Below are 16,134 nucleotides of genomic sequence, written 5' to 3'. Positions count from 1 at the left end.
GGAGGCATTTCATCGCAAATTTGTCCCAAGGCGCTAGGAATACCCATTTCAGGGCATTCAAGGTGCTGTTACTCACCTAGTCCTGGTAACAGTAGCCAAAATCCTCTGGACCACGTGTCTTACTAGTCTGTCAGCTCCAGGAAATGGTTCCCTCCTGTTGCTTCTTTCCAAATCTAGAGTGTCACTATTATAATCATGGGTCTTATAGACTATACATATGTTCGATCATTTCAAGTCACCTGGTCATCATTATTTTTATCAGAGACTCAATCACACATTTGTTAATGCAAGAAACAATTATCTTGTAAAAAAGGCAGAGTGCAAATAATATAGCCTGTGACATTAATCAGGTCATAAGTAAGTAGTGTTATCTTCTAAGGAGTTACATGGCTGAGGCCAGAAGAAGAAAATTGCTCTTTATGGTGGAGCAGGTATTTCTGCCCTTAGGGAGGTCTAATTAACACATAATGCAGATGCACAATGCACACCAGAGGGGAGGGAGGAGCCCCAAATGGGCAGAGAAAATTTCTATGTTGAAATTTTTCTTGTCTTGCCTTAAAATATGAATTTTACTGCATTGCTTCTTAAGATTTGCCTGTCATGGGGACCCCCTCCTGGGACCTCTCCCCCTCCACCTAACCTGCCACTAGGTGAAGATCACATGCTTCATCCCAGTACAGGAGTGAATGGCAGCAGTGGGGGTCCTTCCTCTGCCCCTGCCCCAACAGCTCTGCTTGCCTGGCCCCTCTGGGCCTGGTGACTCAAAAGCTGCTGAGGCTTTGTGGCTGAGAACAGGAGAGGAAGAAGGCTTTGGTGTCTTCACAACCACCAGTTACTGTAAAGGGCTGATGGTGCCAATGCCGGCGTGCACACGGACATACATGCACATACACAGGCAAACGCGCACACTGAGCAGGCAGACAGGCACACACCTTTAAAGAGAGGCATCCAGGGGCTGGCAGAGGCCTTTTAAGAGTTAGCGGACAGGATGTTGGGCATTGGGATGGGGCCCAACCTCTAGTTTCCCAGGGATGGGCCACTCCCTAAGCTCTGGATCAGGTGTGGGTGTGGAAACAGTAGGAGGGGCTCCCATAGAAGGTGGTTTGGGTGAGGAGGGAAATCTGCTAGGCCTCTTGTGAGATCTAGACAAATTTGGGTCAATTAGAATCTGTTGATTTGGGGTTATTTTTTTGTTTTTTTGTTTTGTTTTGTTTATCTTTATATTGAGGTTAAAAAAAACTACATATGTGAGAAGGGACAAGGCTTTTCGCTATGATTGACCGCAGGGACTGATGCAAACCAGAAGCTCCTGGAAATAAGATATATATATATATACACTTATACATTCATATAGATCACCTTATTCATGAGTCCCAGAGAAGCACAAAGCAGCAGAGAAAGCAACTGGCACACAGAAACACACCTCTGTGTGCTCCACCCAGTCAAGCCATGCGATTCCTTTCACTATGGTAGAAGCGATCCCCACCCTCCAAAGCCACCCCTCTGAAAAAACAAAAAATGAAAAGAAACTTCCCCTTTAGGAATAGGGCTATTCACAAATTTTTGCCCTCCTGACCAGAAAAAGAAAAGAAAAACAACAAAAAAAATCCAACCTAACATCACCTTTAAGGCTGGCAGTGGCCATTTTGTTCTCCCTGCAGAGGAAGGACATGCTGTTTGGTTTTTTTTTTATAAATTTATTTATCTATTTGTTTTTATTTTTGGCTGTGTTGGGTCTTCGTTGCTGTGCATGGGCTTTCACTAGCTGTGGTGAGCGGGAACTTCTCTCCGTTGTGGTGCGCGGGCTTCTCATTGCAGTGGCTTCTCTTGTTGCGGAGCACGGGCTCTAGGCTCACGGGCTTCAATAGTTGTGGCATGCGGGCTCAGTAGTTGTGGCACATGCTCCATGGCATGTGGGACCTTCCCAGACCAGGGCTCGAGCCCATGTTCCCTGCATTGGCAGGAGGATTCTTTTTTTTTTAAAGGGAATGCTATTTATTTATTTTGGCTATGTTGGGTCTTCGTTTCCGTGCGAGGGCTTTCCCTAGTTGCGGCGAGCGGGGGCTACCCTTCATTGCGGTGCGCGGGCCTCTCACTGTCGCTGCCTCTTTTGTTGTGGAGCACAGGCTCCAGACGCTCAGGCTCAGTAGTTGTGGCTCACAGACCCAGTTGCTCCACGGTATGTGGAATCCTCCCAGACCAGGGCTCGAACCCGTGTCCCCTGCATTGGCGGCAGATTCTCAACCACTGCGCCACCAGGGAAGCCCCAGATATGCTGTTTTGAACACTGAGGCAGGAGAGCAGTGTTTTGAACACTGGCCCTCACAAATACTTCAGACAGTTGTCTTCAAGACCCTGCAGTTCTTCACCAGCTCCTTTTTTGATTCCTCTGAGAGTAGCTGGAATGAAAGGCATCCACCCTTTGCTTCCTCTAAATGGCCTCTAGGCAATGGGTTTTAGTAAGCCTGCAAAACTTCTGGAGCCAATCTCAGGTGGCGCTGAGCACGAGGGGGGGCCAAGTGGTCCAAGTCTCTGCTTTAAGTCTCCCGCCCACTGAGAATTATTGACCTCTAGGTTTTTTTTTTTTAACTTAAAGGGGAGGTGCACTGTACACCCCCCTCCACTGGAAGAAAGGAGGCCCAGTGCCTAGCTACCCACCCCACACCCCAAACCTGCACACACACACCCCAACGAAGGCACAGCCAGGGGCACAGGCATGCTTTGGCTGTGAGGCCCCTCCAGAGGCCCAGGGTGTGAACAGCTGCACAGAGGGCTGTGTGATGTGGAGTCAGCACCTTAGGAGGTGGGAGGGGGGCGGTGGGCAGAGGAGGAAGAAGCTCAGGGTCCCGATGGATCAGAAGAAGGAAAAGGGGAAGAGGCGGTCAGGACACAGGAGACGAGAAAACAAAGATGACCAAAAATGGGCCCCAAAGTAGAAAATGTAGAAAAGATGAGAGCAGCAAGAGAAAGAGGCAAAACAGGATCTGGGCAACCACACAAAACAGGAAGGAGACAGAGCAGAAGGAGGGAAGGAAACAGAAAAGAGAGCGAGATGGTTGGGGAAGGATGTGAGCAGGGAGAGAGGGGAGCCAGGAAGAGGACATCAGAAGACGTCAGGGCTTGGTGTAGAAACCTCCATTGACACGAGGGAATCGGGAAGCCCTGTGCAGAGCCTCAGAACCTGATAAAAAAAACCGGCGGGCCAAGTCCACCAGGTCAACCACATAAATCAGCAGGTTGATGGCTGTCAAGATGGCCATAGGCGGTCATGGTTCCCAGACGCACACACAGGAGGTGAGTCTATCATGGCAACTCACATCACTGGATCACTGGGGCTGCCTGCTGAACTTCTCGACGAACTGGTAGAGCGGCCAGAGGACCACAGCGGAGGTGTAGAGGAGGACGGAGAGCAGGGTGAGCTCCAAATGGAAAATGGGGGAGGGGATAGGAAGCCTGTAGTTCCAGTTGCACCAGTTCAGCAAGATGGCCGTGGCTGCCAGGAGGAAGCAGATGGGGTACACGGCCACGCATCACACCAGGGCCGGTGGCTGCTGATACAGGTAGGGGCTGTTGATGAAAGCGAAGGTGACACAGGCCATGAAGATCTCCAGCCTGTTGAGCAGGCCTGGCAAGGTGAGCGTATAGCAGGAGAACTTGCCAGTCAGGGCACAGGTCCAGGCCACAGAAACCATCCAAGAGAATGCAGTGGCAGCAATGGTGTGGTCCTGAAAGGGGCTGTGAGGCAAGAACTGGATGTAGGTGATGGCAAAGACGATGGAGGCCGAGAGGCATAAGAGGGTGGCATGGCAGGCACAGGTGACGAGAAGGCTGTCCCAGAAGAGGTGGAGGCGGGTCTGGAGCCCACGTAACCAAACTATGAAGATGTTAAGGTCGCAACGAAGCAGAAGCACCAAACATGGACCAGTTACCCATGGCCCCCCTCCAGGTGCCCACACTGACCACCAGGGAGACGGCCACACAGGTGGAGAGCAGCTGCAGCAGGCTGAGGAAGTAGCCCATGATGGTCAAAGAGCTGAGGACAACTGTGTGGAGGTCATGATGGTCGTGCAGGTCTATGTTCTCGACACGGCAGTGGTCTTTGCTGAGGACCCCCCAGTGAAAACTCCAGCTCTGGAGTCAGACTCCTGGAAAAGGCTCGGGGGCCTGTGACGGCTGAGGCTCAGGGTCAGTGGAGTTTGAACCAATAGCCCAGACACTTGGGTAACAGCACAGCTACTCCAGAATGACTCTCCCCACCCACCACCCTTGGCCTTCTCAGGAGACTTGTCTTATCCCAAAGCTCACAGCCATGTTTGGTCTGGTCTCAAACCATGAACATTTGTTTAATCCCTTGAGCTGTGTGCCATTATCTACGCAGACATGATGCTTAGGATGGTCCTTATCTACAATCCCAACCCTTCAAGTCTCTGAAAATGGAACAAGAATTTTTAAAAAATTCATTTGGTAACAAAATTTGACCTGCACAGATGTGAGATAATTTATGTTTTTTATTTATTTCACTTAGTGTGAACGCTCAAAAGGTCGGTGGCAGAAACACTAATGTGTTTGATTACAAGGTGCTTTCAGACTCCGGTGGGGTGTTATGTCCTATAGAGTAGATACACCATGTTGCATGATTGAAGCTGAAAAATTCTGAATTCTGAATCATATCTGACCTGAAGTGTTTCAGAAAAAGGATCATGGATTGTACTGCTAACCGCGTTTTACAGATGAGAAAACTAAGGCTCAGGGACTTCAGTACTTCCCTAAGATTGCATGGCTAGAAAGTGGGAGCCCCAGATAAAACTGCCATAGCTGTGAGTTTGAACCCTTTGCTCTACAGCCCAGCATTTCAGCAGGGCATGTGGGTGGGAGCCCAGGACCAAAACTCAGGCTCTGGGACCCAGGACACACCTTCAGGGCCATGGCCTCCTTCCACAGCAAACTGAAGAGACATGTGTCCCGGCCTTTCCTCCCTGCAGCCGTCACTAGAAGGAGCTGCCATCTGAGGCGACCCAGCCCCACCCGGTGACCCAGCAGCTTCAGGGGTGAACAGAGATAAGCCATGGTGTAAGAGCAAGGCAGGGGGGACAAGATGATATGGGAAGCAGGAACTGTTTGAATCCCACACCCCACACACCAATTTTGTCTTAACATGTGACTCTTCTCCATTTGGGAAAAAAGACACCAACTCAGCATTACTCCAAGGTGGAGCATCCTGGGAGAACCACAGAATAAATTAACATATGTTTGGCTTTTAAACTCTAGAGCTGCCATCCAGGTGCGAGTCTGGAAGGATCTAGCAATAGTCCTACCTGAGTGAGGATTTTTCTGGCCTGGTAGAGTGGTTAGCAGCTTCCAAGCTGGGAAGAAGGGAGTGGAAATGGATAAGGATGTTGCGTCTGGATGCTGATGTCGAGGCTTTCAGGGCATCCCAGGGAGGGAGGGGGTGGAGGATGAACAGATCATAAGCCCCCTCTTAAGGGCAGGAGCTGAAAGAGGAGGCACCTGCTGGCCCTCTGGCAGCTGACAGCCCTGAGGATGCACTTGGGACTGGGGCGGGGGCGGCAGAGTGGAGATGAGCTGGGGAGGTTTCCGGGGTCTGAGTGGCCCCGAGGCAACCCAGTAGGTGTGTTCTGACCCAGAAGGGGTGCAGGCATGGAGCCAACCTTCCCCATGGAGGAGGGGCCTGGAGTGGAACTGAAAGAGGGAGGACAGGGGCCTAAAGGGGTTTCAGGGTTGGGACAGGGGACACGTGGCGAGCGTGGCAAGGACCATGGAGACCAGGGAATCGCCCAGGTCACCTGCCCAAGACAGTCCCGCCAGCAGGGCTGCAGTCCTGCCTCACTCAGGGCCTCCTGCAAGGGTCCCAGGGTGTGGGGGACTGAGAGCTCCTCCCCGGCCCGCTCCCTCCTCAGGGATAGCTGCCCTGTTTCAAAGGGACTATTGGCCGAGAGGCGCCCCCAGGGCTTAAGGGTCAGCAGCCTGAGCCTGCAGCCAGCTTCCTGCCATCAGGGGCCTTGTCACCTTTGCTGATAATAAACCCTGGGAAAAGCTGAGGCTGGAAAGAGAAACACAGAGCAAACCCCGAGAACCTATCTGGACTCACAAGGCTCCTTCAGCCCCAGTTGCCAGTGGAGCCCTGGAGCCTGCTGGCCTTCCAGTGGACACTGCCAGGGGTGGGGGGAGGGGCACTGGCTCTGAGGGCAGCTGAGGGTGTCATGCTGTCTGTCCCCGAATTTGTCCCCAACTTACCTCCACAAAGTGAGGGCTTAGGGCTAAATGACAACTTTGGATCAATTTAATGCCACAGAAGCAGAACTTGGAGGAGAGGCATGGGGGTTCCAGCTATGTGACCCTGGGTAAGGCATGTGCCCTCTCTGTGCCGCAATACCTCCACCTGTAAAGCAACAGGTTTGCCTGAGTTTCCCACCAGCAGCTCCACCATTCTGATCTGTGAGCGTGGAAATGGTGCCTCCGTCAGAGCACATCCTAGATGTGGCTGAGCCCTGCCTGCCCAGCAGCCAGGCATGTTGACGTGATCTTGTGGCACTGGGCTATGTTCCCTAGGGGGTGGTGGGTTGGTGGCTGGAGCTGAGCAGCTGCTACCCCCTTTACTTTATATTGCTTTTCATTCTTCATGTCTGTTTAGTATTTTCTATATTTACTTATTCTCATGTATAATTGACATAAAGCAGGAATATGATCACATCACATGTGCCCAGTTTCCTCCCTTCGGCGTGGCCAGCCTTCCTCCCTGCTAATAGGAGTGTCCACCCCTCCGTCCAGGGAGCATCCATGTCCTCAACCTCATATACAGCCTTTAACACATTTCACATGCTCTGAAATCATATTTAGACATGTGTGTACATTTATGCACACACGTTTGCAGGGGTATCTGTAAATTTTTTTCCCGTTTTATAAACAGGAGACCGTGTCATGCACAGTGCATCTTGCTTTTCTACTATCCCCCGGCAGATGCAGGTGGTCCTCTCCAGTGGGCCTTAGTCGTCTCCATCCCCTTTACTTACCTCCTCCTCTGCTGGCTCCTGTGGGCCTTTAGACCGACCACCCTTCTCTAGATTAGTGGATCCTACCCTGTGAGTCTCACACACTGGGGCACCACAGTTTTAGGACAAGGGGTCCTTGGATCCATGTGACCACCATGCTCTGGAACCAGAAGTGGGCAAGCTTTTCTGGAAATTTATAAAAATATGACAAAGGCTCTATTTTCCATTTTTTAATTCATCTTTGTTTCCTAGGGCTACTGCAACAAGTTACCACGAGATTGGTGGTTTAAAACAACAGAAATGTATTCTCTCACAGTTCTGGAGGCCAGAAGTGTGAAATCAAGGGGTCAGGAGGGCCATGCTGCTTCTGATACTCCAGGGGAGGGTCATTCCTTTGCTCTTTTAGCTTCTGGAGGCCCCTTAGCTTGTGGCCGCTTAACTGCATCTCTGTCTCCACCTTCACGTGCTCATCTTCTCTCAACTCTGTGTGTGCAAATCTCTCTGTCCTTTCTCTTTTAAAGACTCTAGTCACTGGATTGTGGGCCCACCCTCCATCCAGGATGATTTCCGTCTCAAGATTCTTAAATAATCATTTCTACAAAGACCCTATTTCTAAATAAGGCCACATTCTGAAGTTCTGAGTAGACATGAATTTTAGGAGGACATTCTTCAACCCATTAGGGTTCTCTTTCATATCCTCCTGTCTTCTCTTCATGGTGTCTTTTTCTAATGTGCTTAATTGTATTAAGTGTATTTGTTTGTTTTCTCTTTCAGATTGGTGTCTGTTCACTGGAGCTCTTGTGACTCACAGTGGATTGTTCCCTCGTGTACTTTGTCATCAAACTCAGAGCCCCCTTTTACAGGACCCCTTTTTTCCTGGGAGGATCCTGCTGCCTGGGTTAGGAGCTTCACCCAGAATAACTGTACCTGCTTCTGCTCAGGACCCTCCAGGCCAGTCGTCTGTTGGGCACTGATTGAGTTAATTTCCCAGGTTAGAGTTGTTGGACCTCAGAGATCATGCACATTTGGGCCCACTTCACAAGAACTGAAGCCCTGAGATTTTGATTTCTTCTGTGGAGACTTAAAAAAAAAAAATCCAAACCTCCAGTGGAGGCAGATATCAGCCTTGACATTTCCTCTTGCTGAAGGACATGGTTTTCCTTGTCTACTCTTGCTCTGAGGCTGCAGGCCACACGGTCCTGGCTTTTCCAAAGTGTCTCAGCTCCAACTCCTTACCTTGTGCCACCCCACAGCCTCATTCCTGACCCAAGTGGACATATAGACTGGCCTCCAGTTGGCCACGCTCAATTCTCCCTTCTCCCTCCCTCTCCCACACACAAGCCGCAGTCACATCAACTTCACCACTGAAGATTCATGAGATCCTTGAGCAAATCATAAAACCCAAAACTCTTCCTCTCTTCTTTGCCTTGTTAACCTTTATTTGTCTTTTAAGACTTGACCCTTAATCACCTCCTCCAGGAAGCCTAACTGGATTCCACCAACTCCATCTCCCATTGCTCCCAGACTGACACTTCTGTGAAGGAGCCTGGTGTGGGCAGGTCACCACAAGCTCCTAGGTCTTATCTGAGCACAACAAATGAGGCAGGGAGTAAGGGAGGTATTGCAGGTACAGCAGACAGGGTCCAAAGTGGATGGGCCTGAACACCTGAAAAATAAGTTGGATTTTAGCTGTAAGTGATGATGCCTCACTGACATTCTGTAAGGAGGGGCTGATCAATCACATTCCCACCTTGGAACTGTCACTCTGGCCGTTAGGAGGAAAACAGAATGGAGGCCGGCCAAGAAGCTGGGTGGCCAGTTTCCGGGCTAATTCCACAGTCGAGGTGTGTAATGATGGGCCTTGAGCAAAGACACTTTCAGAGGTGGAAAATGGGGGCAGACTTATGAAATATTCAGGGAACAAGCATTCACCTGGTCTTGATGATGGGGAGGGGCCAAGAGTGCCAGACATTTGATGCCCCCCAGGGCAACTGTAGCCTCACATCTCCCTCCTGCTCCCTTAACCTTCTCAGACCCCATGCCAGGTGCTCCCAGCACCCCCGCCCCTCCCTCTGGGCACCCGGGTACTGAGTGCTTTGGGAAGGGAGTCTAGGAAAGGGGTACACCAGCCAGAGGATCAGGGAGGCAGCCTGGGTTCCTGCCTCTGCATCTCCTTGAGGAGCCTCCCAATAAACATGCTCATCCTTCCCACCTGCACCTGGATGCTTGGCTTGTGTGTTTCAAGATGGTTTGAATTTTTTCAAAAAATTAAAATTCTCGGTCAGTCTAGCCAATCCTAGTGAAGGACCACACGGTGAAACATGACAAGGGTCTTTCACAGGCTCTACTGCACGGAGCTGGCCAGGCAGCCAGAGGCGGCTCCTCATGAATCAGTCTCTGTTAGAACGTCAGCGACTCAAAGCCTCGCTCTGCCCCTTGGAGTCTGACTGAAGAGTGACAGAAGCGTTTATGATGAAATGTGGAAAGAGAGTCTGAGCCATCTTGGACGAAAAGACCTCCATGATTGATTTTTTTTTTTTTAAGTAATAGAAACATGTATTTCTTTGTAACTTATCTCAACATAAAAACTTATTTTTATATTATTATAATTGTACTACATGTGATTTGTCTTTTAAATATTCTACTCACTTTCCCATGTTACTGTGTAGCACTTTTAACTACATTTTATTTTTTAAGAAGCAATTTTATTGAGATATAATTGACATGTAAACATATGTAAATATTTAATGTATACAACTCTATGAGTTTGGGGATAAATATATACTCATGAAACCATCACCACTATCAAGGCCATAAACATATTCATCGCCTCCAAAGTTTCCTCCCACCCCCTTTATTGTAATAATTATCATTTTGTGTGCATGTGATAAGAACTCCCCCTTCCCCCAATGATTACTGATTTCAGTTGTTCATTTGTCCAAAATGTACTGTGTCCACACCATGCCCAGGACTGACTTGGCCCAGAGACACAGAGGTGACAGCAGAGACTAGACATCTGTCTGCGTGGAACATCTGGTGGAGGCGTTAGATGACAAACCCATAAACTTGTTAAATACTGTTACAAGAAAACTTCAGGTAGTGACCAGCACGATGAAGAGAACAAACAGGGTCTTAGGACGTAGCATGATGGGCAGATGTACTTTTGGAAGATCCTTCTACACAGGTGACGTTTCAGCAGAGATCTGAAGACTGATAAAGAGGTGGCCATGTCCCAGGCAAAGGAACAGCTTGTGCAAAGGCGTTGAGGAGGGATCAAGATGCCATCGTGAGATTACGTGTAAGAGAGTTGTGGGATCTGGAGAGTCAATTATGCAAGGAGCAATGAGCATTGGAGAGTGAATGTCACAGGAAACATGTGAGCCACCATGTGTGACTCCACAGCCCATCAACACAGGCAGCCAGGACCGTGGAAGGTCTGGAGATGGGGGCACAGTTGAGGTGTGCATGAGAGAACTGTGGAGGTTCTATTCACCTCTGTCCTAAAAAACTATTTACCATGTGTTTACTGTGTGTTGGGCACTGCAGATCCCAGAGCAAAGCCCAGTTCCTGCCCTGAAGGAGCACCTGACTTAATGCAGAGACATTCAGTCTAGAGCACGTAAGCACAGGAAACACAAGGACACTTGAGAACTTTTCAGAGAACTCTCCAGCTGAACAAGGATTGAAATTCTCTGTGCAAGTCCAGAGAGCAGGGCAAGTGGGCTTTGCACCCCTTAAGGAATGAAAGCTGCCCCAGAGGAGATGGACCACTGCGGGAGGTGATTTTGTGAGAACCTTTCAAGCCAAGCTGTTGAACCAGTCTGGGGGCAGTGGGGGGCAGGGGGAGATGTGCCGGATGGTTCCCAAAGGGTATCCCATGGACCACTAGTCCCTGATGTTCCACGAAGAGAAAGAGTTCCCTGATCACATAAGTTGGGGAATCACTTACTGCTATATACCTCTTTTGGTAATTTTGTAATGCATACTAATCTATACAAGGTCCTAAGAAGTCCTGCAATAAAGAAATCTGTTTAACTTTTTATCCCAGCTTTAAGTGAATTTGGCCAAATAAACTTTTCTTGTCTCGTCTTAAAATAAGAATTTTATTTCATTCCTTCTTAAGATTTGCCTGCTTCTTGCTTCATCCCAGTACAGGAGTGAGTGGCAGCAGTGCAGGTCCTTCCCCTGCCTCTTCCCCACAGCTCTACTTGCCTGGCTTCTCTGGCCCTGGTGACACGAGGATGCTGGACTCTGAGCCTTTGTGGCTGAAAACAGGAGAGGAAGAAGGCTTGGGGTGACTTCCCTGCCAACAGTTATATAAAGCGCTGCTGGTCTTAATGCATGCATGCCCACTGACACACGCACACAACTACACACTCAGTATGCACAAAGCACACCCCTTTAAAGAGAGGCATCGAGGAGCTGGCAAGGCCCCTTTAAAAGCTAGGCTGCTTCTGATTTCTAGTCAAACTTGGGGCAGTTAGGATCTGTGGATTTTGTTGGTTTCATTTTTGTTTTCTTTTATCTTTGTATTGAGGTTTTAAAAAAAGAACGTTATGGATGTGGCAGAAAGGACAAGATTTCTCTCTATGATTGACAGCAGGGACTGACGGGGACCAGAAGCTCCAGGTAATTAAAAGAAAAAGAAAAAATATATATATATTTATATATTTCTACATTTATATAGGTCACTTTATGCATGAGTCCCAGGGAAGCAGGAAGCAGCAACAAAAAGCCACTGACATACAGAAACACATGTGTGCACCACATACTCAAGCACTGCAGTTCCTTTGACTGCAGCAGCGGAAATCCCCACCCATTCAACCCACCTTCCCCTCCAAAATAGAAAAGAAACTCTGCCTTTAAGAATGGGGCCGTCGGGCTTCCCTGGTGGCGCAGTGGTTAAGAATCTGCCTGCCAATGCAGGGGACACAGGTTCAAGTCCTGGTCCGGGAAGATCCCACATGCCGCAGAGCAACTAAGCCCGTGTGCCACAACTACTGAGCCTACGCTCTAGAGCCCGTGGGCCACAACTACTGGGGCCGCATGCCACAACTACTGAATCCCATGCACCTAGAGCCCGTGCTCCACAACAAGAGAAGCCACCACAATGAGAAGTCCACGCACAGCAACGAAGAGTAGCCCCCACTCGCCACAACTAGAGAAAGCCCGTACGCAGCAACGAAGCCCCGGTGCAGCCAAAAAAAAAAAAAAAAAAAAAGAATGGGGCCGTCTAGTGGGAAGCTGTTGCATAGCACAGGGAGATCAGCTTGATACTTTGCGATGACCTAGAGGGGTGGGATAGGGAGGGTGGGAGGGAGGCGCAAGAGGGAGGAGATATGGGGAATATATGTATACATATAGCTGTTTCACTTTGTTTGTTGTACAGCAGAAACTAACACAACATTGTAAAGCCATTAGACTCCAATAAAGATTTTTTTTTAAAAAAGAAAAAAAATCCAAAGACAAACAATTAAACTCAATCTTATCTTTGTTAGAAAAAAAAAAAAAGAACAGGGCCATCCAGTAATTTTTGACCTCCTGACCACTCACACAAAAAGAAAAATTCCAGTCTAACATCAGCTTTAAGGCTGGCAGGGGCCATTTTCTTCTCCCCGCAGAGGCAAGACATGCTGTTTTGAACTCTGAGGCAGGAGGGCCACATCGCTGCCCCTCACAAATACTTCAGACGGTTGTCTTCAAGACCATGCAGTTTTTTGCCAGCTCCTATTTTGATCCCCAAGAGAGTAGTTCAGATGGAAGGCATTCAGCCCTTGCGTCTTTTAAGATGACCTCTAGGAGGTGGGTTTTAGTAAGCCGGGAAAAATTCTGGAGCCAGTGTCAGGCAGGGCCGAGCACCAGCTGGGGCCTAGGGACCCAGGGTCTCTGCTTTAAGCCTCCTGACCACCGGAAATTATTGCCCTCCAGAGATTTTTTTTTTTAAATAAAGGGAAGGTGCACTGTACACCCCCCTCCACTGGGAGGAAGTGAGGCCCAATCCCTACCTACTCACCGGCACACCCCAAACCCATATACACACACCAACGAAGGCGCCACCAGGGGCACAGGCATACTTTGGCTGTGAGGCCCCTCCGGAGGCCCAGGGTGTGAACAGCTGCACAGAGGGCTGTGTGATGTGGAGTCAGCACCTTAGGAGGTGGGACGGGGGCAGTGGGCAGAGGAGGAAGAAGCTCAGCGTCCCGGTGGATCAGAAGAAGGAAAAGGGGAAGAGGCGGTCAGGACACAGGAGATGAGAAAACAAAAATGACCAGAAAAGGGCCAAAAAGCAGAAAATGTAGAAAATAAGAGAGTGAAAAGAGAAAGAGGCAAAACAGAATGTGGGCAACCACACAAAACAGGAAGGAGACAGAGCAGAAGGAGGGAAGGAAACAGAAAAGAGAGCAAGATGATTGGGGAAGGATGTGAGCAGGGAGAGAGGGGAGCCAGGAAGAGCACATCAGAGGACGTCAGGGCTTGGAAACGAACTTCAGGTGAGAAGAGGAATCAGGAGCCCCTGGGCAAAGCCTCAGCCACTGACAAAATCCAGGTGGACCGAGAACACCAGGTCAGTCACATAAATCAGCAGGTTGATGGCTGTCAGACTGGCCACAGCCAGTCGTTGGTTCCAGGTACACACCAAGGAGGTGAGTCTATCGCTGCAGCTCACATCGCTGGACCGCTGGGGCTGGCCGCCGAACTTCTGGTTGAACTGGTAGAGCGGCCAGAGGACCAGAGCGGTGGCATAGAGGAGGACGGAGAGCAGAGTGAGCACAACCTGGAAAATGGGGAAGGGGATGGGCAGCCTGTTGTCACACTTGCCCAGGTTCAGCAGAAGGGCCACAGATGACAGGAGAAAGCAGATGGAGTACACGGCCACGCACCACACCAGGGCCGGCTGGTGCAGGTACAGGTAGGGGCTGCTGATGAAGACAAAGATGACACAGGCCACAGTGGTCTCCAGCCCCTTGAGCAGGCCTGGCACGGTGGCCATATAGCCTGTGATCATGTTGGGCTGGGCCCTAGTGCAGGCCACTTCCATGGCATAAGCCACAAAAGCAAGGCAGGAGAATGCAGTGGAGGTGATAGTGCGGTCCCGGTAGCGGCTATCGGGCAAGAACTGAATGTAGGTGGTGGGGTAGATGATGGAGGCCGAGAGGCAGAGGAGGGCAGAGTAGCAGTTGCAGGTGATGAGAAAGTTGTCCCAGGAGAAGGGGAAGTGATCCTCGAGCTCACATAACTCGACTATGAGGTTGATGAGGGTCACGACGAAGCAGAAGCACCAGATGAACATGGACCAGTTACCTATGGTCCCCTTCCAGGTGCCCACGCTGGCTCCCAGGGAGAAGGCCACACAGGTGGAGAGCAGCTGCAGCCGTCGGAGGCAGCAACCCATAATGGTTGAGGAGCCCAGGCCTGCGGACGATTATGTGGTGGTCGTTCTGGTCCTACTGGTCACTGCCACCAACATGGCAGTGGTCTTCACCGAGGACCCACCAGAGGAAGATTCGGCTCTGGAGGAGGATTGATCAGACGCCTGGAAAGTCTCAGGGGTCTGTGATGGCTGAGGCTCAAGATCTCTGGAGCTCGAACCAATTGTCCACACACTTGGGTAATGGCACTGCTGCTGCAGAATGATTCTCCCCACCCATCACCCTTGGCCTTCTCAGGAGACTTGTCTTATCCCAAGGTTCACAGCTGTGTTTGGTCTGGCATCAAACCATGAACATTTTTTTACCTCTTTGTGTGGCATGCCATTATCTACAGAGACACAGGGTAGCCTGACCCTTATCTGTAACTACAACCCTTCAAGGCTCTGAAAACTGAACAAAAATTGTTTGGTAACAAAATTTGAACTGAACAGACACAAGACAATTTATGGTCTTTATTTTATGTAGTGTGACTGCTCAAAAGTTCAGTGTCAGAAACACTAATGTGTTTGATTACAAGGTGCCTTCAGACCCCAGTGGTTATTATGTCCTATAGAGTAGATACACCAAGTTACATGATTGAAGCTGAAAAATTCTGAATTCTGGAGCATATCTGACCCCAAGGATTTCAGAAAAGGGACTGTGGATTGTACTGCTAACCCCATTTTACAGATGAGAAAACTAAGGTTGGGGGAATTAAGTCCTTCCCTAAGGTGGCATGGCTAGGGTGTGGGAAACCCAGATACAAATGCCAAAGCCATGGGTTTGAACCCTTTGCTCTGCAGCCCAGAATTTCAGCAGGGTCCGTGGGTGGGAGCCCAGGACCAAAGCTCAGGCTCTGGGAACTCAGGACACACCTTCAGGGCCATGGGCTCCTTCCACAGCAACCCGAAGAGACACGTATCCCCGCCTTTCCTCCCTGCAGCCGTCACTAGAAGGAGCTGCCATCTGAGGTGACACAGCCCCACCCAGAAGAGGGATAAGCCATGGGGTGAGAGCAAGGCAGTGGGGACAAGATGACATGTGTAGTAGGAACTGTTTTGAATCCCCTCCCCCCAGTTTTGCCTTAAAATGTGACTCTTCCCCACTTGGATAGGGAGACACCAACTCAGCATTACTCCAAGGTGAAACATCCTGGGGGAACCACAGAATAAATTAACATAATGTTTGGCTCTTAAACTCCAAAGCTTCCCTCCAGGTGGGAGTCTGAAAAGATCGAGGAGTAGTACTACCTGAGCGAAGATTTTTCTGGCCTGGGAGATTGGTGATTAGTGTCCAAGCCGGGAAGGAAGGATTGGAAGTGAACAAGGATGTCGTGTCTGGTTGCTGATGTGGAGGCTTTCAGGGCATCCCAGGGAGCGGGTGGAGGATGAACAGATCATAAGCCCCCTCTTAAGGGCAGGAGCTGAAAGAGGAGGCACCTGCTGGCCCTCTGGCAGGTGACAGCCCTGAGGATGCACCCGGGACTGGGGAGGGGCCCGGGGTGGCAGAGCGGGAATGACTGGGGGGGCGGAATTCCGGGGCCTGAGTGGCCCCAAGGCAGCCCAGTAAGTGTCTTCTACCCAGAAGGGATGCAGGCATGGAGCCAACCTTCCCCATGGAGGAGGAGCCTGGAGTGGAACTGAGGAGGCCCCCCAGAAGCCTCCACATGTCTGAAGTGCTATGAATTGTGAGCTCCGAGGAGTGTCCCACAACAG

The 16,134-nt window shown here is 50.0% G+C and overlaps 1 protein-coding gene and 1 pseudogene across 1 annotated transcript; both read right to left on the bottom strand.

Moving 5' to 3' along the window:
- Window positions 1-3,113: 3,113 nt before the first annotated feature.
- LOC115864712 (myeloid-associated differentiation marker-like) lies at window positions 3,114-4,020 on the bottom strand (annotated as a pseudogene).
- An 8,994-nt stretch (window positions 4,021-13,014) lies between these two features.
- LOC115864691 (myeloid-associated differentiation marker-like) lies at window positions 13,015-15,800 on the bottom strand. The gene has a single exon (XM_030878665.2). It carries the CDS (start codon window positions 14,401-14,403, stop codon window positions 13,537-13,539), a length of 867 nt encoding a protein of 288 aa, XP_030734525.2. The 5' UTR covers window positions 14,404-15,800; the 3' UTR covers window positions 13,015-13,536.
- Between the last annotated feature and the right edge of the window lie 334 nt (window positions 15,801-16,134).

This window comes from Globicephala melas, chromosome 2 (genome assembly GCF_963455315.2).
Source record: "Globicephala melas chromosome 2, mGloMel1.2, whole genome shotgun sequence".
NCBI lineage: Eukaryota > Metazoa > Chordata > Mammalia > Artiodactyla > Delphinidae > Globicephala > Globicephala melas.
Note: the sequence above shows the minus strand (reverse complement) of the source record. Positions and strands in the feature narration are given on the sequence as shown.

What these genes read in the sequence shown, in the direction of transcription:
- LOC115864691 (XM_030878665.2), bottom strand. Translation starts at nt 14,403, where the DNA reads ATGGGTTGCTGCCTCCGACGGCTGCAGCTGCTCTCCACCTGTGTGGCC.